Source organism: Anolis sagrei, chromosome 8, assembly GCF_037176765.1.
Source record: "Anolis sagrei isolate rAnoSag1 chromosome 8, rAnoSag1.mat, whole genome shotgun sequence".
Classification (NCBI taxonomy): domain Eukaryota; kingdom Metazoa; phylum Chordata; class Lepidosauria; order Squamata; family Dactyloidae; genus Anolis; species Anolis sagrei.
This window is the reverse complement of record NC_090028.1, coordinates 25,618,469-25,641,651: the sequence shown is the minus strand read 5'-3', so window position 1 is coordinate 25,641,651 and position 23,183 is coordinate 25,618,469. Positions and strand designations below refer to the sequence as shown.

At 39.9% G+C, this 23,183-nt stretch overlaps 1 protein-coding gene across 2 annotated transcripts in view; it reads left to right on the top strand.

Moving 5' to 3' along the window:
• KLHDC4 (kelch domain containing 4) overlaps positions 1 to 21,721 on the top strand; it is a 29,558-nt gene extending 7,837 nt beyond the window's left edge. For both annotated transcript variants that reach the window (XM_060788490.2, XM_060788491.2), the window contains exons 4-12: positions 289 to 387; positions 1,252 to 1,388; positions 4,591 to 4,683; positions 6,649 to 6,808; positions 9,802 to 9,874; positions 11,787 to 11,995; positions 13,910 to 14,318; positions 19,212 to 19,337; positions 21,390 to 21,721. In XM_060788490.2, the coding sequence (XP_060644473.2) occupies positions 289 to 387; positions 1,252 to 1,388; positions 4,591 to 4,683; positions 6,649 to 6,808; positions 9,802 to 9,874; positions 11,787 to 11,995; positions 13,910 to 14,318; positions 19,212 to 19,337; positions 21,390 to 21,568 (1,485 nt within the window). In that variant the 3' untranslated portion in view covers positions 21,569 to 21,721. The remainder of the gene's footprint in view (positions 1 to 288; positions 388 to 1,251; positions 1,389 to 4,590; positions 4,684 to 6,648; positions 6,809 to 9,801; positions 9,875 to 11,786; positions 11,996 to 13,909; positions 14,319 to 19,211; positions 19,338 to 21,389) is intronic.
• Positions 21,722 to 23,183: the final 1,462 nt, after the last annotated feature.

Sequence of the window (23,183 nt, the reverse complement as noted above, 5' to 3'; positions counted from 1 at the left end):
TTCCTCCCTTCCTTTTATTATTTCATTGCTTCCTTCTTTCCTTAACACTTATTTTCATGTTCATATCATTTAATGTGCTTTAATCGACTGTTAAATGATTCCTTGTTGCTCTGACTGTATACAAACAATTCCAAGCTGATATGGGTTAGTTTCATCTGTACCTTTTGCTAGTTAGTAGCTTGTGATATAAGGCAAGACTTCAATGCAATAAAATAAAATGCATTGTGTGTCCCCTGCAAACAACTTATTCTTTCAGTGTTCTCTTTATGCTTTGATGCCTCCCTTTAGACCTTCCTTTACAACGATTTCTATATTTACAATATTCGGAAGGACAGCTGGACTAAAGTCGACATCCCGAACCCTCCTCCGCCGCGATGTGCCCATCAGGTGCGTATAGACTACTGATGTAATGCAGTTTGACACCACTTTTGGTGCCATGGTGCAATGTTATTTAACCTTAGGAGTTGTAGTTTGCTCTTGTTGGAAGAGAAGGCTCAAGACCTTGTAAAACTACAACTCCCAGGATCTCAAGGGAGTCGTAGTTTGCACTCTTTGGCAGCAAAGTCTCAAGGCATTGTGAAACTACAACTCCCAGGATCCTATGGGAGTTGTAGTTTGCATTCTTGAGCAGAGACGGCTCAAGACCCTGTAAAACTACAATTCCCAGGAGCTCAAGGAAGTTGTAGTTTGCACTCTTTGGCAGCAAAGACTCAAGGTCTTGTGAAACTACAACTCCCAGGATCCCATGGGAGTTGTAGTTTGCACTCTTGGGTAGAGAAGGCTCAAGACCGTGTAAAACTACAACTTCTAGGATCCTATGGGAATTATAGTTTGTACTCTTTGTCAGTAAAGGCTCAAGACCTTATATATCTACAACTCCCAGAATTCCATTGCATTAAAGTGGACATAATGTAGTGATTTCGGTGTTGGATCCAAGCACTGGAGACCTGGGTCCGAATCCCAGCTCAGGCTGAGAGAGTCCACTCTCTCAGCCTCGGGAAGAGAAAAAAATCCCATTATAGAATGACCTTAGGGTCCTTATCAAATTGTCATAGAGGATGATGTCCGCTAGATGGCACTCATGGAAGCCATATTCATTTGCCTAAAGAGGACATGGTTTTCTGATTCATTGCAAGGAAGGAATATGCGAATGGTTAACCTGCAAATGTGGAGGGACGACTGGAAGGTAATCAATGTAGTTTTCCAAAAGTGTTTTAAACCTTTTAAGCATTTCTCTTTTTCTTCTTTAAGGCTGTTGCAGTGGCTCAAGGAGGTGGTCAGCTTTGGGTCTTTGGCGGCGAATTCGCTTCGCCAAACGGAGAGCAATTTTACCATTATAAAGACCTCTGGGTCTTGCATTTGGCCACCAAGACCTGGGAGCAGATCAAGTGAGTGCATTACTCTACCACCCAGCTATTATTTTTGCCATTCGAAATCATAGAATCGGAACCATAAATATGAAGAGACAAAGTTCTCAAAATCATCATCATCAACATCATCATCCTTATTATATATTGCTATTATATTAGTATAGTAGTATATTTATTTTCGTATTTTATTATAGTTATGTTTTATTACAATTATTATGTTTTATTATATTGTTTTAAATTATTACTATTATATATCTAGAATGATAACTATTACATTAAAATTGTATTATTGACTGACGAACCTGGACGAAATTTGGAACATAGACTCCCTATGACACACTATTTCCTGGGGAGGGTTGGGGGAGGATGCGCATGAAGCATGATGGCAACAGTTTTGGACAGCAATGGCTCCCAAAGTGACCCATTTAAGGTGGAATCCAGTGTCAAACAGGGATGTGTTATTGCCCCAACTTTATTCTCCATCTTCATTGCTATGATACATCACCTTGTTGATGGGAAGCTTCCCACTGGAGTGGAAATCATCTATCGGACAGATGGCAAGCTATTCAACCTCAGCAGACTGAAAGCCAAAACCAAGGTTACAACAACATCTGTTATAGAACTCCAGTATGCTGATGACAACGTCGTCTGTGCACATTCAGAAGAAGATCTACAAGCCACTCTAAACACCTTTGCAGAAGTATACGAGAAGCTCAGCCTGTCACTGAACATTGGAAAAACCAAGATGCTGTTCCAGCAGACACCAGCCAACCCCTCTCCAATGCCAGTGATACAGCTTAATGGTGTAACATTAGAAAATGTTGATCATTTCCGCTATCTTGGCAGCCACCTCTCCACCAAAGTCAACATCGACACTGAAATACAACACCGCCTGAGCTCTGCGAGCGCAGCATTTTTCCGAATGAAGCAGAGAGCGTTTGAGGACCGGGACATCCGTAGGGATACCAAGGTGCTTGTTTATAGAGCTATTGTCCTCCCAACCCTGCTATATGCCTGTGAGACGTGGACTGTCTACAGACGTCACATGCAAATCCTGGAACGATTCCATCAGCGCTGCCTCCAGAAAATCCTGCAAATCTCTTGGGAAGACAGGCGGACAAACGTCAGCGTGCTGGAAGAAGCAAAGACCACCAGCATTGAAGCGATGGTCCTCCGCTATCAACTCCGCTGGACCGGCCACATTGTCCGAATGCCCGACCACCGTCTCCCAAAGCAGTTGCTCTACTCCGAACTCAAGAATGGAAAATGAAATGTTGGTGGGCAGGAAAAGAGATTGAAAGATGGGCTCAAAGCCAACCTTAAAAACTGTGGCATAGACACTGAGAACTGGGAAGCCCTGGCCCTTGACCACTCCAGCTGGAGGTCAGCTGTGACCAGCAGTGCTGCAGAATTTGAAGAGGCATGAATGGAGGGCGAAAGGGAGAAGCGTGCCAAGAGGAAAACGCGTCAAGCCAACCCCGACCGAGACCGCCTTCCACCTGGAAACCAATGTCCTCAGTGCGGAAGATCCAGATCAAGAATAGGGCTCCACAGCCACATATGGACCCACAAGAACACTGGAAGACAATCTTCCTCAGAAAACGAGGGATTGCCTAAGTAAGTAAGTAACTGCAAATCCCACCATCTATGGTCCATCCTCCCCCAAACCGCACCAGGACGTATAGTGGGTCATGGGGAGTCTGTTTGCCAATTGTGGTCCCTGTCTGTCATTTGTGGGGGTTGCAGTGGTCGCTGGAAGTGAGTGAAGGTACTGCAAATCCCATCATCTGTGGCAAGTTTGGTCCAGATCCGTCGTTGGTTGGATTCACTGTGCTCTTTGGGTGTAGGTGAACGACAACTCCTCTAAATCATGGTGAATTCTTCCCAAACCTCTTGTTCAGTTGCTGATCAATTCCTGTTTGCTGTGTGCCGTAGGAAAGACTAGGAAAGGGTTAAGGAAAAGGCAGTGGGCGGGGTCATGCAAATTTCACACTAATGTAAGAAACCCTGGGATGTCCATTCCAGAGGAAAAACAGAACATCTAGGATGAAATTGTCCCTGAATGAAATTCTTTGGGTGGTGGACAGTATGGCGCTTGGGGAGGGCATTGGCAGGGGTTGGGCTACATGTTCATGGCACTCGCTATAACCTGAAATGTCCTTGGAGGGAGGGCTTTTGGTGGCTCTTCAGCACTGTGAGTTATAGCTGTTTGTGGAGGCGGGAGGCTGTCTGTGTAAGTGGACACTTCTGCCACATACACATTTTCACTTACATACACATTTTCACTTTTATTATGTGTATAGATAGAAGATTACATTATTATTATTATTATTATTATTATTATTATTATAGCATATTATATTATAATGTTTTTGCAATAATACATTTATTATTTTTATATTGTTATTAATAATTACAATAATAATCTTTTTATTATTGTATTTATATTATGCATTCCTCTCTTAAAGAAAACGCAAAGCAGTGAACAACATGAAAATAAGAGAATTTACACCTGAAAACCCACAAATAGAATCAAACGAAGGGCTATTAAAAAATAATAGCTAAAATCCTTGTAGTAACTCAAACTTTTTCCTTGTGTGATCTGTTGGCCCTTTTTTTGCTCATATTATTTTTTGGCTGCCATTTTCATCTTCTGCAAAATGCAATAGAAATGCCAGGAATAAAGGAAGAAGGGAGGGAAGAGAAAAGGATTTTAAAAATATTTTTCCTCCCCATTTTCACACTTAGCAAGGATTGCGTTAAAACAAAAGGCAGACGACTGCCCACATAAGGCTTTCTCAGCGGCACAGATGTCGGTGAAGAGGAGGCGGGAATGTCATTTGAGGTGGATAAATAAAGTCCAAAAGCATACAGTAAAGATGCATCTAGCCAGGGCCGGCCCTAAGTAATTTTCAAGTGTAAGGAAACAGTATTTTGGCGCCCCCTCAAACCAATATCTGAAAATTCAAAGGTAGAAGATAGAGGTGAATAAAAGAGTTACCTTACAAACCAGAAGTTTACTTAAAATATTATGTTCACATACGGGGATGCCTCAAGAGCGCCCCTTGGGGATTCGCGCTATACGCAAATGCGTATCTTGCCTATTGCTTCAGCCACCCTTGTCTCTACCATGGGGTTGCAATGGAGGATCTAAGTAATTCCTAGGGAGGAACTAGATTCAACTTTCTTCCCTTCCCTTCCATTGTTGCTTCTCTTTCAGGGCCCCTGGAGCTCCTTCAGGTAGGAGCGGACACCGCATGGTATCCTGCAAGAGGCAGCTGGTCATCTTCGGCGGCTTCCATGAAAGTGCAAGGTTGGTCCGCCATCTTGTTTTTTCCATTGGGAAAGTTTGACTAAAATCTATCAGACCTTGAGCCATCACCTACTGCACTATGTTCTGGATTTTACCGATCAATATAAGACTCGTTGGCCTTTTCTGCCAAAGCTCATCAAGAAATTGATTGATTGATTTTTGCTATGGACCATTGACCTTCCATCTACCGGAAATGGAGAAACAGGTCAAGTAAGGGTTGGTGAGAGTAATAGTAATTATAACTACTACTGTAATTATTATTATTTGGGAAGTTCCATGGAAGCACAAGGTTGGTCCGCCATGTTTTTGCTTCTATTAGGAAAGCTTTGTTATTCATACGTGTTGTTGACCTTCCAACCACCAGAAATGGAGAAAAAGGGACAAGTAAGGGTTGGGAAGAGCAGTAGTAACATAGCTACTACTATGATAATTATTTTTTCTGGGCTTCCACGAAGGAGCAAAGTTGGTCCACCATGTGTTTCTTCCATTGGGAAAGCTTGACTAAAATCCATCAGACCTTGGGCCATCACCTCTCTTGCACTCTGTTATGGATTTTACCATTCAATGCAAGACACTTGTTGGCTTTTTCTGCCAAAACTCTTTGGGAAATTGATTGATTGATTGGTTTTTGATTTGGGCCATTGACCTTCCATCTACCGGAAATGGAGAAACAGGTCAAGTAAAGGTTGGGAAAAGTAATAGTAATTCTAACAATGATTATAGTACTGCTGTGCTATTTGGGAGCTTCCATGGAAGCACAAGGTAGGTCTGCCATGTTTTTTCTTTTATTGAGAAAACTTAGTTGGGTTTTGATATGAGATGTTGACCCTCCAACCACCAGAAATTGAGAAAAGGGGTCAAGTGAAGATTGGGAAGAGTAATAGTAATTATAACTTACTACTATGGTTGTTATTATTTGGGGGCTTCCATGAACGTGTCATTTGTTTCTTCCATTGGGAAAGCTTGACTGGGCCATCATTTCCTCTATTGCAGTTTCATCTGAATTTTTCCATTCAATACCAAACACTTTTGTTGGCCAAGGCTCATCGAGAGGTTGATTGATTGATTGGTTTTTGATATAGGTTGTTGATTTTCCATCCACCAGAACTATAGGGAAATGTCAAGTCAAGGGTTGGGAAGAGCAGTAGTAATTATTAGTATTATTATCATTGCAGCAATTAGAAAGTAAGGAAATTAGTATGTGTTCTGCCTAGGATATATGGTTCCACAAGAGGAACCACGAAGGATAGGATGAAGCCCAACCTGATAATTCTCATCTCTGATGTTGGAGGTTACTTTTATGGGTCTATCCAACATACTGTTAGATAGAAATGGGAAAGCATTTCTATTCATAGGAAAAAAATAGTTTGATGAACATGTGTACTGATAGCACCTGGGTATGACTATGAATGTCATGATGAAGTCATAACCATATGAGAGTTATTGCAAAGGAGTTCCATCAGCCAGTGTCCCTTGCTGATGACTTATCAACAGGTGGCTACAAAAGGGATAGGAAAAAAATACATCTTCCTCTCTCCTGCTTGACTCAGTCTGATTATCTGCCTATGTTGTATGTGACTATCTGATGATTCTGATAGTTTGCAAATGCAAGGCATTAGGATCTGTGTATCCTGTTTGCATATTTGTATATATTGTAATGGTGAACATTAAAGTCTGGATATTTTGGATGAAAACCTGAATCTGTGAGTTTACTAGAACAGTCTGTATAGATAAGGTCAGATGCTAGCAGTTGGACTCTGCTGATAGATGGGCTGAAGTACATGTTTTTATGTGAAAAGACTGCTGTATATTTTGCTTGCTTCTGGGACATTTGCTATCCAGCTTGCAGTAGTTCGGGGAGGTCGTGATTTGGAAGCTATAAATCGCTTTATGAACCTGCATATCCCATGACACATACATTATTACATACTTGTAACCATTGCCTCTTGCTTTTCTTATGGGCAGAGATTACATCTACTACAATGACGTCTATGCCTTTAACCTGGACACCTTTACTTGGTCCAAGGTGTCTCCTTCGGGGTTGGCCCCAGCGCCAAGATCCGGTTGCCACTTGGCCACCTCTCCTGAGGGCAACATCGTGGTCTATGGAGGCTACTCCAAGCAGGTGAGTCTCGCCTTTCTTTTCTTTTTTGCAGTGTGGATGCATCCATAGATGAAAAGTAAAGTTGCATGTTCTGTACAAGTCCTAAAGCCACATATGAAGGATGTCCCCATGTAAGGCAATCCTATGCATGTTTTTGTCAGAAAGTTTGGATGTGTGATAAGATTTACCCTCAGCACTTCAATAGCAGTTCTTGAATCTCCTTCAGGAGATATAAAGTGGGGTATAAATAAATAAATATTATTATTATTATTCACTCAGCAGCTAAGGCAAGAAGATGCCAAATAATTATTATTATTATTATTATTATTATTATTATTATTATTAATTTACATGTACATGACAACACACATGCACATGAGGTCCAAGTGCCTGGGGTTCGTCTCTGAATATTGGGCTCTTCCCAGAGGATTATTATTATTAGTACACAGCAAACAAGATCGCTCTGCTAGCTGTTGTATTGGATCACACGTTGGACACTTCCCAAGTGTCTAGGACTGTGTAATGTATTGGAAAATAATGCACACAGATCAGAGTAGGGTGGCATTTTGCAGCTGACAGATGGTAATTTTGTCAGTGCCAATTGTGTTTAAGTGCAGGCCAAGGTCCTAAGGCACTGCACCAAGTGTGCTGATCACCACTGGGACCTCCTTGACTGGCTTGTGCCAGAGTTGTTGTTGTTGGTGTTGTTGTTATATTTATTCGTACCCCAAAGAGGACAGGGCTGTGTCCCTTTCAATTGTTGTATAGAAGAGGGAATTTCAACAAATGCTACTACTTGCATGACAAATTACACCTGGTAAAATTTCCAACTCTACACAACAATTGAAGTACTTTTAAAAAAATTAAGTGTTTGTAAAATACTCATTATTTTGTATACTGTTTACACTGAATGTTATTAATGTAAGTGTAATAAAAAAAATTAATAATTTTTGTGCAGTTTGGATTGTTTCCTTTTTTCTTTAGATCTATAGACCAGACATGGGCAAACTTGGGCCCTCTGGGTGTTTTTGGACTCCAACTCCCACAATTCCTAACAGCCTACCAGCTGTTAGGAAATGTGGGAGTGGGAATCCAAAACACCTGAAGGGAGGGCCCAAGTTGTCTCATGCCTGTATTATACTTTTCAGTGTAAGAGAACACAATAGTATGTTCGTTTTGCTATTGGTTGGCTGACGCTATTTGAAAGAAATTTATCCAATGTTTAGCTAAAACCTGTTTCCCTGGAATATTTTCCCCATGTTGTTCTCCTGCCTTCTGGGGCATCAGAGAACAATTCTGTTCTGCCTTCTGCAAGTCTTTCAGGGATTTGAGGATTGCCAATATGTAGAACATTTATTAGTTTTTTTCGCGTTTCCTCTATAAGCTCAGCATACTCAGCTTTTCCAACTGTTTCCTATAGGATCTGGTTTGCAGTCCCCTCACCTTCCCATTGTGGAATCCCTACAATGAAAGACACAACCCCATATGGATTTAGAGCAGGGGTCCTCAAACTTTGTAAACAAAGGGACAGTTTAGGAAAGCTTAGACTGTTTGGGAGTGGATAATAGTTTGTTACTTTTGTTGTTGCTGCTGCTTTTGTTATTGTTGTTGTTGCTGCTGCTGTTGTGTGCCTTCAAGGGCAACCCTAAGGCAATCCCATTGCAGAATTTATTCCAAGGAGATTTGTCTTTGGGCCCTTCCACACAGTCATATAACTTGGGCTATAAAGGCAAATAATCCACAATATCGGCTTTGAACTGAGTCCACACGGCCATATAACCCAGTTCAAAGCAGATATTGTGGGATTTTATACAGCTGTGTGGAAAGGGCCTATGTCTCCATCTGTGGCTGAGAGAGTGTAGCTTGGCTAAAGGCACTCATTGGGTTCAGAGCCACAGTGTGAGCTTCCAACCATTACACCATGCTCTAGGAAGTCCTTCCCTCTCTGTTTCCGGCCTACCTTCCTTTCTCTCTTTCATCTCTGTCTTCACTCTCTGTTTCCTACCTACATACCTTTCTTTCTTCCTTTTCTCCATCCCTCTTTTTTCCTATCTCTTTTTCTTTACTTTTTCTTTCTTTCTCCTGTCTTCCCTCCCTTTGTTTTGGGGGAAAATAAGGAAAGAGGCAAGATTTAGGGTGGGGCGGGGAAAGAACCATGTTGGGCTGGATGTGGCCCGTGGGCTGTAGTTTGAGGACCCCTGGTTTAGAATATTCAGCTTCAAATCTAGAAGCCCCTCCATTGACTTGTGCTTAGCCCTGTGTCATGCGTGGAATGAATGACATTGTATGATTGGGGTCTGGCGAAGGGCCTATGGCGGCTCGCCAAGACTGAGAATGTTTGGAGCCTGGAAAACCGCATGATGGAGAAACAAAGGTAGGTGATGAAAAATACTGATGAAAGAAAACAGCACAATTTGAAGTGCTGGCTTTAGCCTATAAAGCCCTAAACACTTCTAGCCCAACTTACCTGTCTGAACGCATCTCCTCCTATGAACCTACTAGGACATTAAGATCATCTGGGGAGGCCCTGCTCTCGGTCTCGCCTGCGTCACAATACGTCTGGCGGGGACAAGAGACAGGGCCGTCTCAGTGGTGGTCCCTCGGCTGTGGAACACCCTTCCTACAGATATTAGATTGGCCCCCTCCTTGTTAGCATTTTGGAGGAAAGTGAAGACCTGGTTGTTCGAGCAGGCATTTGAATAGACAGTGTAATTAATATACGAATATGGAACAACTGGATGATAAAACTGGATCCTGATTCTAATTATGAGATGCTAATGAGATGTTTATTGATGTATAATTGATTGTTTAATATGCTACTGTTTTAATTGTTTTTAACTGTTTTATGTTTTTCTGAGCATTGAATTTTGCTATTGTTAACCACTTTGAGTCGCCCGAGGGCTGAGAAGAGTGGTATACAAATATAGTAAATAAATAAATAATAAATTGTGCGCGAAGGCTGCTGTGTGTAAAAAGCTGCTGTGTGATCACATCCCTCCATCTTTGTTTTGCAGAGAATCAAGAAAGACGTGGACAAAGGGACCCTCCACTCGGACATGTTCCTGCTAAAGGTTGAAAGCAGCCCAGGTAAGTGGAAACAGGGCTTGAGCTGGGTTCGAATCCCGTTGCAGCTTGGCTCAATTGCATGAGATAAACTTCTGGACGATGGTCCTCATTCCGTCTCCCTTAGATTAGATTAGAGGGGCTTCTCGCCAGAAATATAAATACATCCATGTTGGTCCCATTAACTACAAATTGTTTACATCTTCCGATAAGAATAAACTTAGCTTGCAGGATTGTTCAAAACCGAACTTCTCCTTATATTGAAGCAAGAGGTTAGCCTATCAAGTCAAATGGGCTTCCAAGTACTTTGGAGTTGATTTGCTCTATGTTTTGGTAGTTCCATGTCATGGTTTGAGCATGGGGCGAAGACTCTGGAAACCAGGCTTTAATAGTCGGCCATGGAAACCCACCTTGAGCAAGTCACACTCCCTCACCTCAAAGGCAAAGAAAAGTCTATCATCATTACCATAAGTCAGAAATGGCTTGAAAGAATACAACGACTCATGGCTCCCATTTCCACCACATTTGGCCACCATATATTAAATGGGAGAGAGCCAGGCGTTATATGTGGCAAACTTCTGCGTATGTTGCACTTGCCATTACTTTTAAGTCACTGGCCCTCCTCAAGTTTAGTTCAGTTTGGATCTTCAAGATTGTTGCCCTTTCATAGTCACTTCTGACCTTTCCTTTCTTGTGTTGGAACACAACTGCATCCTTGCACAAGTTTATAGTCCTCATCAAGGAAATAGAGAGGCAGGTGAGTTAGTTGTCTGGGAAAGCCCTTTCCTCTGTTGCTTCTCTTTGCTTCTTTTTTATTCAAAACTAACTTGGAGACCCGGCGCTACCTGGGTTATTTGAGAAAGGCATTGTGTGCCAAGGTTGGTATTTATTAGTTAGTTATGTGGCTTGCTGTGGTCTCAGGAAGTGAGTGAAGGTACTGCAAGTCCCATCATCCATGGTTCGTCGTCCTCCAAACAGCACCAGGATGTAGAGTGGGTCATGGGGGCTCTGTGTGCCAAGTTTGGACTTGATTAATCATTAGATGAGGGTCGCAGCGGTCTCAGTAAGTGAGTGAAGGTACTTGAAGTCCCATCATCCATGGTTAATCCTCCAAACTGCACCAGGATGGAAAGTGGGTCATGGGGGCTCTGTGTGCTAACTTTGGTCTTGATCAGTGATTGCGTGAGGATCGCAGTAGTCTCAGAAAGTGAGTGAAGGTACTGCAATTCCCATCATTCGTAATCCGTCCTCCCCCAAACCACAACAGAATGTTGAGTTGGCCATGGGGGCTCTGTGCCAAATTTGGTCTTTATTGGTAATTCGATGAGTGTTGCTTTGGTCACAGGAAGTGAGTGAAGGTACTTCAAGTCTCATCATCCGTGGTCCATTCTCCATACTGCAACAGGATGTAGAGTGGGCCATGGGGGCTCTGTTTGGCAAGTTTGATCTTGATCAGTCATTGGGTCGCAGTGGTCTCAGGAAGTGAGTGGAGGTACTTCAAGTCCCATCATCCGTGGTCCATTCTCCATACTGCAACAGGATGTAGAGTGGGCCATGGGAGCTCTGTGTGGCAAGTTTGGTCTTGATTAGTCATTGGATGAGGGTCGCAGCGGTCTCAGGAAGTGAGTGAAGGTACTTCAAGTCCCATCATCCGTGGTCCATTCTCCATACTGCAACAGGATGTAGAGTGGGCCATGGGGGCTCTGTGTGGCAAGTTTGGTCTTGATCAGTCATTGGATGAGGGTCGCAGCGGTCTCAGGAAGTGAGTGGAGGTACTTCAAGTCCCATCAAACATAGTCTGCCCTCCTCCAAACTGCAGTAGGATGTAGAGTGGGTCATGAGGGCTCTGTGTGCCAAGTGTGGTCTTTGTTAGGAAACCTGCTAAACTGCTGCTGCTGCTGCTGATTTACCCTTTTGTTATGCTTTTCCCTACCAGAGAAATGGGCCTGGTCTCGGCTGAGCCCTTCCGGGGTGAAGCCAACACCTCGGTCAGGCTTCTCGGTGGCCATGGGCCCCAACCACCGGTCCCTCCTCTTTGGCGGGGTCCATGACGAGGAAGAGGAGGATCAGCTCGAGGGAGACTTCTTCAACGACATCTATTTCTACGATCTGGCCAAGAACCGGTGGTTTCCTGGACTGTTGAAGGTCTGTAAAGCAACACATTTGGTGAATCCTCCTTTTTAGGCGCGTGATGCTACTGACTTATTGGGCCATAAAGGTTTCGGCACTTTAAAGTATATTTTAAATCGGATACCAGTGCTTTTATGTCAAGCCGCTTTGAGTCCCCTTTGGGGAGTTAAAGCAGGATATACATAAATATAAAAATATATAATAATAGTAATAATAATGATAGTAATAATATATTATATAATAGTATATTTTTATTATTAGATTTTAAATTATAACCTAATGCTTTTATGTCAAGCCGCTTTGAGTTCCCTTATGGGAGATAAAGCAGGGTAATAATAATGATAATAATAATAATTAATATATTTTAAATTGTATGGTAATGCTTTTATGTCAAGCGGCTTTGTGTCCCCTTTGGGGAGATAAAACTGGGTATACATAAATAAAATGCTGATAATAATAATATATTATTATTATTATTATTATTATTATATTTTAAATTGTATGATAATGCTTTTATGTCAAGCCGCTTTGTGTCCCCTTTGGGGAGATAAAACTGGGTATACATAAATAAAATGATGATGATGATGATGATGATGATAATAATAATAATAATAATATATTATTATTATTATTATTATTATATTTTAAATTGTATGATAATGCTTTTATGTCAAGCCGCTTTGGGTCCCCTTTGGGGAGATAAAGTGGGGTATTAATAATAATAATAATAATGATGATGCTATATAATAATATATTATTAATCTATTTTAAATTGTATGGTAATGCTTTTATGTCAAGCCACTTTGAATCCCCTTTGGGGAGATAAAGAAGGGTATAAATAAATATAATAATAATAACAACAATAATAATATATAATATATTAATATAACAATAATATTTTAAATTGTATGGTAATGCTTTTATGTCAAGCGGCTTTGTGTCCCCTTTGGGGAGATAAAACTGGGTATACATAAATAAAATGCTGATAATAATAATAATATATTATTATTATTATTATTATATTTTAAATTGTATGATAATGCTTTTATGTCAAGCCGCTTTGTGTCCCCTTTGGGGAGATAAAACTGGGTATACATAAATAAAATGATGATGATGATGATGATGATGATGATAATAATAATAATAATAATAATATATTATTATTATTATTATTATTATATTTTAAATTGTATGATAATGCTTTTATGTCAAGCCGCTTTGGGTCCCCTTTGGGGAGATAAAGTGGGGTATTAATAATAATAATAATAATGATGATGCTATATAATAATATATTATTAATCTATTTTAAATTGTATGGTAATGCTTTTATGTCAAGCCACTTTGAATCCCCTTTGGGGAGATAAAGAAGGGTATAAATAAATATAATAATAATAACAACAATAATAATATATAATATATTAATATAACAATAATATTTTAAATTGTATGGTAATGCTTTTATGTCAAGCCGCTTTGAGTCCCTTTGGGGAGATGAAGTGGGGTATAAATATAATAATAATATATTATTACATATCATTATAATATTTTAAATTGTATGCTTTATGTCAAATTGCTTTGAATCCCCTTTGGGGAGATAATGCAAGGTATAAATAAATGCATATAATAGTAGTAGTAGTAATAATAATAATAATAATAATAATCACAACAACAACAGTAATAATAATAGCAGTAGAGGTGGGCAACTCTTGTAGAATAAAAGGTCCTATCAGCTTCCTAGAATCCCTGTATGACCTGAGTGACTGAGGATATAAAGGATGCATTTGGGGGGGGGGGGGGGGAGTCCAGTAAATACTATACAAAAGCCCATGAGCCACCCACTTTGCATTGTGAGAGAATGACTACAAAGAAGGCTGCTGGTGGCAAAAAATATGGATTCTTTACTCGATGCTCCAAATTGGTCACCCGTAGGGCCCCAGGTCTGATAAGAAGAAGCGAAGGCGGGGAGCAGCGATGGAGGAACCACATGGAGATGGTGAAGGCGCATTGCAGCCGCCTTCAGGTCCGTTGGAGATAGTCAAGGAAGTGGTGGCCGAAGATGGGACCGTCATGACCATCAAGGAAGTTGTCTCCGTCCCAGAGGCTGAAGTCCAGAAGGCTGAGGAGGAAGAGGAAGAAGAGGAAGCGGTGGACGAAGCCTCTGGCCAGTTGGTGGAGCCGTGCCCGCGGTCAAACGCCATGCTGGCGGTGAAGCATGGGATGCTCTATGTCTTGGGCGGGATGTTCGAAGTGGGAGACCGCCAGTTCACCTTAAATGACCTCTACGCCCTCGACCTCCACAAGATGGACGGGTGGAAGGTCCTGGTGGAAATGGACCCAAGTAAGTAGCCATCTTTGTCTTCCTTTGAGCCCTTGTTGCTTGGGTTGGAATGCCTTTCATAATGTGATGCTGTGCAATGCAAACCCTGGACAGGTTTCCATGGACTAATATTTAATTCCATACTTTCCAACCGCAAAGCTGTTTAATATCCCATTCAAAGTCTTCAGGGTACAATTAATGCAGTTTGATGTCGCTTTAAGGGTCATAGCTCAATACTATGGGATCATGGGAGTTTTACAAGGTCTTAAGGTTTCCCTGCCAAAGACGCCTTAGATATGGGATGGCGACCACAGCCCACAGTAAAAATCAATCAATACAAGATAAAACAAATCGATCAATTAAAGATCAGTCGATCCATTCAAAAATCAGTCAAAAGGATCAATCAAAAATCAATTGAACAATCAAAAAATTGAAAACTAATTGATCAATCAATAATCAATAAATCAATAATTGAGGACACTATGTAAGACAATTTTGTTCCTGGGTTATCAATGTCATTTCAATTTAAAGATCAGTTGATCAATAAAAAAATCAATCAATTGAAATCAATCATTCGAAAGGATCAATCAAAAAGCAATTGATCAATCAAAAATCAATAGATTATCAAAACTAAATAATTCAACAATTAATTGAGAATACTATCTGTGACCACCCTGGTCATTCCACAGATATATAAACCCTTTTTCCTACTTCCAACAGACCTCACTACGTCTGAGGATGCTTGCCATAGATGCAGGCGAAATGTCAGGAGAGAATGCCTCTAGAACATGGCCATTTAACCCGAAAAAACCTACAACCCAATACTATCTAAGACAATTTTGTTCCTGGTTTATCAATGTCATTTCAATTTAAGATCAGTTGATCAATAAAAAAGCAATCAATTAAATTCAATTGTTCAAAAGGATCAATAAAAAAGCAACCAATCAATTAAAAAGCAGTTGATCAATCAAAAATCAATTAATCAAAAAACAATCAATAAATCAGTAATCAATAAATAAATATTTAATTGATAACACTATGCAAGACAATTTTGTTCCTGGGTTATCAATGTCATTTCCTAATTAGTTCTATCATAAAAACATGGAAAACATTAATTAAACTGCCAAAACTTTGTTTTGGTGGGACACCCTGCTATAGTACATTTTGCTCTTGTTTTTCAATGCATTTCTCATCCAGTCTCAAGCAATTCTACCTAGTTTGTGGCAGCCACAAAAACAACGAAGTTCCTGGAGTAGAGCAATTACTTTCCAAGTAAGGGCTGCACATTTAAACAGAAAATAACACTTTCAAACCAGCAACACTTTCAAACAGAAAATAACACTTTCAACCCCCCCCCCCCCCAAATTTGTTACATAATGTTATGAATCAATCAAGCTCTCAGCTTTTACCAGCAAAAATTGGCAGAAAAAGCAAACAGTCTTCTTTTGATCTGAAAAATTCAGAGCAAACCTCTGGCACATCTGCAGTGTAGCATTAATGTGGTTTGACATCAGGTTGCTGTGAGTTTTCTGAGCTGTCTGGTGTCTCACCAAGCTACAGCTCCCTGATTGCTTAGCACTGAGCCATGGCAGTTAAACCGCATTAAATCTGCAGTGTAGATGCACCCTAGGGATGGGATGGGAAGCTTTTGTGCCACAGTTCACCGCCTTTGGATGCCTTCGTAGAAACCCTGTGCTCTCAGGACAGTCGTGTTCGATGTCATCCTGCAACCGATGCTGTCTGGGGCAAAAGTCTATTTACAGTGAGAAGGTTGTTTTCCCTCCTGGAACCATGAATGGCTTTGAATGAACTGTACGTACAAACAGAGCGAGGGAGGCTAATTCTGTTCGGCTTTAATCCCTGGGAAAAGTTATTTTCCCCTCCACCCCCTGGGGCTTTTAAGCCGGTGCGTGTCTGCCTCTTCCAGCCAGAGACTTAATCGTTCCACCCAAAGGTGATGCTGAACTCCGGTTGCTCCTTTCCTTTGGGCCAGTGTGGCTGCAACGCACAACGTTGGCTATAATGCTCACGCACACCGGCCCATTGCTTGAATTACGGAGGAACAAAGAGAGCATGTTTTTCATGAAGCTTAGCATGTCACACTCTTAGTTTTCTCCAGTGTTATCCAAACCATCATTATAGTGCGCTTATTACAATAGTGGAGAAGGCTGCTTTAGAAGGGGGTTGTCTCTGAACTCAAAGCCATGAAACAATGCAAATCGTATGTCTTATGTCTCTTCTCATGTACATCGCATACAACTTCTTATCATGTTTCTGCTATGCATCAGTTATTGGAAGGGAAAGTTTGAGAGTATCTAATCTCCACCTATCTAATTTCTCATAACCTTTCAGCTTTCCTGATTCCAAAATTTCCTATCTATCTATCTATCTATCTATCTATCTATCTACCTACCTACCTACCTATCTATCTAATCTTTCTTCTATCATCTAGCTAGCTATCTTCCATCATCCATCCGTTTGTCTGTCTATCATCCATCAATCTGTCAATCTATCTCTCCATCCATCCATCTCATCTCTCCAGAAATCAATCATCCAGACATTCATCCATCTATCCAGATATCATCCAAACATCCTTCTATCTTCCCCTCTATCCACATACCACCCAATCCTTCTATCCATCCATCATCCAACTATCATCGAGACATCCATCATCCAATTTTTCTATCTCCCCATCTGCCCAGACACCATCCAATCCATCTATCCATCCACCATCCAACTATACATGGAACTACCATTGAGATATCCATCATCCAATCTTTCTATCTCCCCATCTATCTAGACACCATCCAATCCATCTATTATCCAACTATCCATCCAACTATCATTGAGACATCCATCATCCAATCCTTTTATCGCCCCATCTATCCAGACACCATCCAATCCATCTATCAATCAATCAGTCCATCCATCATCCAACTATCATCTAGACATCCATCATCTAAATCTTCTATCTCCCCATCTATCCAGACACCATTTAATCCATCTAGCTATCCAACATCCAACTATCAATCCATCATCCAATCCTTCTATCTCCCCATCTATCCAAACACCATCCAATCAATCCATCTATCTATCCATCATTCATCTATCTATCCAACTATCATCCATCCATCCTTCCATTACTGCCATCTCCCTATCTGTCCAGATACCATCCTATCCATCTATCCAGCCATCTATAATTTAGACATCCATCTGTCCATCCATCCATATAGGTCCTTTTTATGTTGTGGAATTATGCAATATAATAATTTTAATTTGGCCAGCACCTTAAACACTCTGACTCAGACACTACCTCAGCCCTGTTGACTTGTAAATGCCTTTTTACATTTAATGTTCTAAATGTTCGCTATTATTAGATCTAGTAGTCAGCATGTCCTAAATGTTTGATTTATAAATTTAAATTTCCAAGTTGGTTATTCTATAAGTACATCTGATATTGTTTCCTTTATTGTTTATGATTTGATCAGTTTGTTATGTTATGCTGGCATTGAATGTTTCTGTTGTAAACCACCGAGTCCCTTCGAGGAGATAGGGTAGGATAGAAATAAAGATTATTATTATTATTATTGACACAAAAGCACAGTATGTCACAGCAAACGAGATCTATATGCTGGATTTCGTATCACAAAATCACAAGTCGAACACTTCCCAAGCATCTAGGACTGTGTGATTTATTATTATTATTATTATTATTATTGACACAAAAGCACAGTATGTCCGAGCAAACGAGATCTATATGCTGGATTTCGTATCACAAAATCACAAGTTGAACACTTCCCAAGCATCTAAGACTGTGTGATTTATTATTATTATTATGTGTGATGTATTATTATTATTATTATTATTATTATTATTATCTGTCTCCCCATCTATCCATCTATCCAGAAATCATCCAGACATCCATCTACCATCTATCCATCCATCCATTTATTCATCCATCTACCCATTCATCCAGACATCCATCCATCCATCCATCCATCCATCAATCATCTATCTATCCATGCATCCTCTATCATCTCCTCCAACTATCATCCATCTACTCATCCAGACATCCATCTAGTATCTATCTATCTATCCATCCATTTATCTGTCTGTCTGTCTGTCTCTCTATCATCTATCTATCTATCTATCTATCTATCTATCTATCTATCTATCATCTCTGTATCTCTGTGACTATAAGGACTAGTAGCTTGCCCTTGTTTATATTATATTATCATGTCTTGAATTTTAAAATTTTGGCCTTAGCAAGCCATAGTTTCCCATAGATCTCGATGCCCAGCCCAATTTCTGCTTCATCCCCCTCATTTTTAACACAGTTTCCCCACTTAACAGTATATAATTTTCTTTTTAAAATCCTGTTAGGTTCTTAGAGCGCTCTTTTGTCACGGATAGGCAGGATTTAAGATACTTATGTAAAGACATGTAAATCTCAAAGCAATTTGTAAAAAACATCTCCCACTTCTTGGTTTCAGAGCAGAGGAGGTTGCGAAGCCCATTCTGCTTCGGGCTTTTTGAGAAGGAGTTTGAGAAAACCAAATACATTTCCCAATGGTTTTATTAGCATGCTGTTGCTTGGATAATATAGTAGTATTCTAGGGATACCAGCCTCCTTGCATGCTAAGATGTGAGGAAGTGATAGAAGGCCGGCAGATGAGGACAAAAGAAAGGGTCTTGCCCTCAAAGGAGATCAGTGGCTTTGAGTTTTGCAGGAGCAACTCCAGATTCTGTGAGCGCTAACCATGGTGCTGAAACTCCTTGACTGATTGGTTTCAGCACCATGGAGAGTTCTCAGCAAACCTCGAAACAGCTTCTGTAAATGGACCCACTGTCTGAGGGTTGCTCAGAGAAGGCGTTCCCAAATTTATTAAATTTGTGTGTCTTTGTCTGTGCTAGAAACTCAGGAATGGCTTGAAGAATCCGAGTCTGATGAAGAGGGAGATGCAGAAGGCGCCGAAGGAGGGGAGGAAGATGAGGAAGAGGAGGAGGAAGACTCTGATGATGATGAGAGTGAAGATGAAGGTACTTGTATTATAATAATATCAATAATAATCTAAAAAAGAGAAGGAAGAAGAAGGGAAGGAAAAAAGAAAGATAGAAAGAAAGAAGCATGGAAGCAAAGAGCGAAGGAAGGAAGGAAAGAGGTAGAGAAGGAAGAAAGGAGAGAAAGTGGAAGGAAAAGAAAAAGGGGGAGTAAGGAAAGAGGTAGAGAAGGAAAGAAGGAGAGAAGGAAAGAAAAAAGGGAAGGAAGGAAAGAGGGAGTGAAGGAAGGAGAGAAAGAGCGAGGGAAGGAAGGAGAGAAGAAAAGAGAAGGAAGGATGGAAGCAAAAAGCTAAGGAAGGAAGGAAAGAGGTACAGAAGGAAGAAAGGAGAGAAAGAGGAAGGAAAAGAAAAAGGGGGAGGGAAGGAAAGAGAAGGAAGAAAGGAGAGAAGGAAAGAAAAAAGGGAAGGAAGGAAAGGGAGTGAAGGAAGAAAAGAAAGGAGAGAAAGAGGGAAGGAAGGATGGAAGCAAAAAGCTAAGGAAGGAAGGAAAGAGGTACAGAAGGAAGAAAGGAGAGAAAGAGGAAGAAAAAGGGGGGAGGAAGGAAAGAGATAGAGAAGGAAGGAAGGAAGGAGAGAAGGAAAGAAGAAAAGGGAATGAATGAAGGAAAGAGCGGGCGAAGGAGGGAGGGAAAGAAGGAGAGAAAGAGGGAGGGAAGGCTGGCCACAGCAACACATGGCGGGTACAGCTAGTAATAATAATAATAATAGACTGGGAAAGAGCATCACTTGGAATGACTGTGTTTGCATTCAATGCATGAGATTTGAATGTTTCACTTGAAAGTAACACCATGATGGGTCATGCTATTATCTTTTCATGTTTATTGAGGATCACAATAAACATACAATGGAAACATGGACATTATCTTGCAAACCCATCCAAGTACATGGCTTTAGATCAGTTTCTATTACAAGTCTCCCTCTACTTTGGTGTATTTGTTTATTTGCAGATGGGATTACAAATGTCCTCTCTATGTATTTCTAGGTTCTTCACGGTCAACTTCTTTCACTCTTGTTAGAGATTATTTATGTATTTATTTACTATTTTTATACCCTGCCCTCTCTCTTATCCTGAAGGGGACTCAGAGCGGCTAACAAGTTATGTGTATATACAATATATTATATTCTTAACATAGCACAATATTAGTATTATCTATTACTATATTGTACTATTCCACTATACTACAATATTATTAGTAATAGTACATGTAACATATAATAATATATTATTATTAGTATTATATTGTATTATATTATAATATTTGGATCAATATTATATGTACATACAATGTATTATATTATCAACATAGCACAATATTCAGTTTTATTATTATTATTATTATTATTATTATAGTATATATTAATATATTGTATTATACCACTATAATGCAATATTATTATTAATATTAAGTGTAGTATATAGTATATAATCATTATATTATTATATTGCATTACATTATATTAGGATAAATATTCTATGTACATACAATATATTGTATTGTTAGCATATCACAATATTAGTATTATGTGTTAGTATATTGTACTATACCACTATAATGCAATATTTTTAGAAATATTCATGTATTATATTATCATATTATATTATTATATTATATTGTATTGTATTACATGATAATATTAGGATCAATATTATATGTACATACAGTATATTATGTTATTAGCATAGTACAATATTAGTATTATATATTATTATATTGTACTATTCCACTATAATGCATTATTATTATTAATATCACATGTAATTTATAATATACCATTTCTAGAGAGGACAGTGTTAAGTCTTCCCAATGTCAACTTCCAGCAGAATTTGCTCATAGAGTCATGTTGGAGACCTAGAGATGGGTTCACAAAAGTTAACAGTTTCTTTATTTGTGTGTTGTTGTTTTTTTTTCATTTTCATGGGGATCAGTCCTGTGCCCCAAACCCGTGCTAATGGGGCCTTTTAATTAGATGCCTTCCGAGCCTAATTTCCCTTTGTCTTCTATTTATTTATGTCCTTTTGCATCACAAAAGAGGAGGAAGAGCACCCTGTTGTCCAGAAGGATGAGAAATACACCGATTATCTCTCCCGGACGGAGCCTTATTGGGTGAAGCTGGCCCGCCAGAACATGGGCCCTGAAGCCAAGGAGAAGAAGACCGTGAAAGTGGGGCATGCGATGGCAAAGGCCTTCTATGAAGGGTCAGCTTCCTGAGCATTGTCATAATGGTTGTGTTGCCATTGGGTAACACCAATAGGACTAGGCACTGCGATGTCCTCTTCTTGGTGGTGCAAGATGGGCTCCGTTATGCCTGAAGAATCCATTTGTTGCGCTGGAGAGTGACTGAATAAATAATGTTTTCAAAAACTATGTTTGAAAGACTGTTTTAAGCCATTTAGGGATGAATTGCAGCCATAGGAGAACAGCTTTTTCAGGTCATTAAGAGAGAAATGACCCTTTGCCCAACTCTGTTGTGGAGCCATTTGCCTCTAGCTTTGCTATGACTAATCCCTTGATCTTATAGATCATATATTGGTTGCTGAAACCTCCAAAATTGGAGAATATACTGTATTTCAGTGCATATTATTTACTTAGATAAAAAAGGAATGCGACTATTACGTGAGGAAAAAATGTTTCTCAGAAAATACAATGCCAAGTGGAAAGATTGAGAGAGAAGCAGAAAAGTTTGGAAATTGCTAGTAGATTTATGAAGGAGATTGGCCTTAAAGTATGTCTTCAATTTCTAAAATCAAAGGAAAGACTCCAGTCTGTTTCTGGAGTTCAGGAGTCAGGATTTAAACCATTTTGAAACCTATGCTGTCAGTTAAAGTGTTGGTTATGCTTGGATTATGGTGAGATGTGTTGTCTAATAGGTGTCAAATGAAGACCCCAGTAAGATTTTGCTCCCGTTCCCAGTACCTCCTGAACAAACACTGGATTTCTGCAATTAGTTTGTTTATGCTGTACAATGTGTATGGGCTGCTTTGTGTCCAAACCTGGAATTTAGACTTGGGTTGACTCACCCAGTATTTTCATTCCAAGGTTGGACTTCTTTGGGGATAGAAAGTTTGCCAAACAAGCCCAAACTTGGAATGAAAATATTTGGGAGTCAATTTTAAATCTTAATAATTTCTTCTTTTTAGTGCATGGAATGTGGTAGGAAAAAAATGTTCAAACCGTGAAGGAGATGTTTACCATTAGCCCAAGCAATGCCTGGAACATTCCCTAATGTCTTATCAATATGACTTACTTTGTTTCATGGATAGATATGGAGATTTCTCACCTTGACATTTCCTTGGAACAGCTTTCCAAGCATTTCATGTTGAAGACATGCTTTTGAGGCAAGCATCCTTTTGTGACACGGGAATTCAGTCTTAGTAGCAAACTGGAGGTTAATCTAACCCCTTATAAGATTTCCATGCATATTATATACAGGGTGCAGCAGCATAACTTCTTTTTCAAAATTAATAAAACCCATTGTATGAATCAAAAAACTTTTTTATAATGTAGGCGCATAACTAAAGTTTTGTTTTACGTAGTTTTGAAGATCAAATTAGGTAGGTGACGTCCCCCATTCTCCATACACTGAGTAAACCGATTTCTGGCGTTTGTCATGACTTGCCAGCATAGCAGGCGTTATGTTGGCCATTTCTTCCTGGATGTTGGTCTTCCAATCTTGTAGGGTCCTTGGATGGTTCACATAAACACGGGATTTCAAAAAACCCCATAGAAAAAAATCACAAGAGGCCAAATCTGGAGAGCGGGCCAGCCACTCCAAACAGCCATGAGAGGAGGCGCTCTGGGAAGTGTTCCCTCAAAACAGCCATCG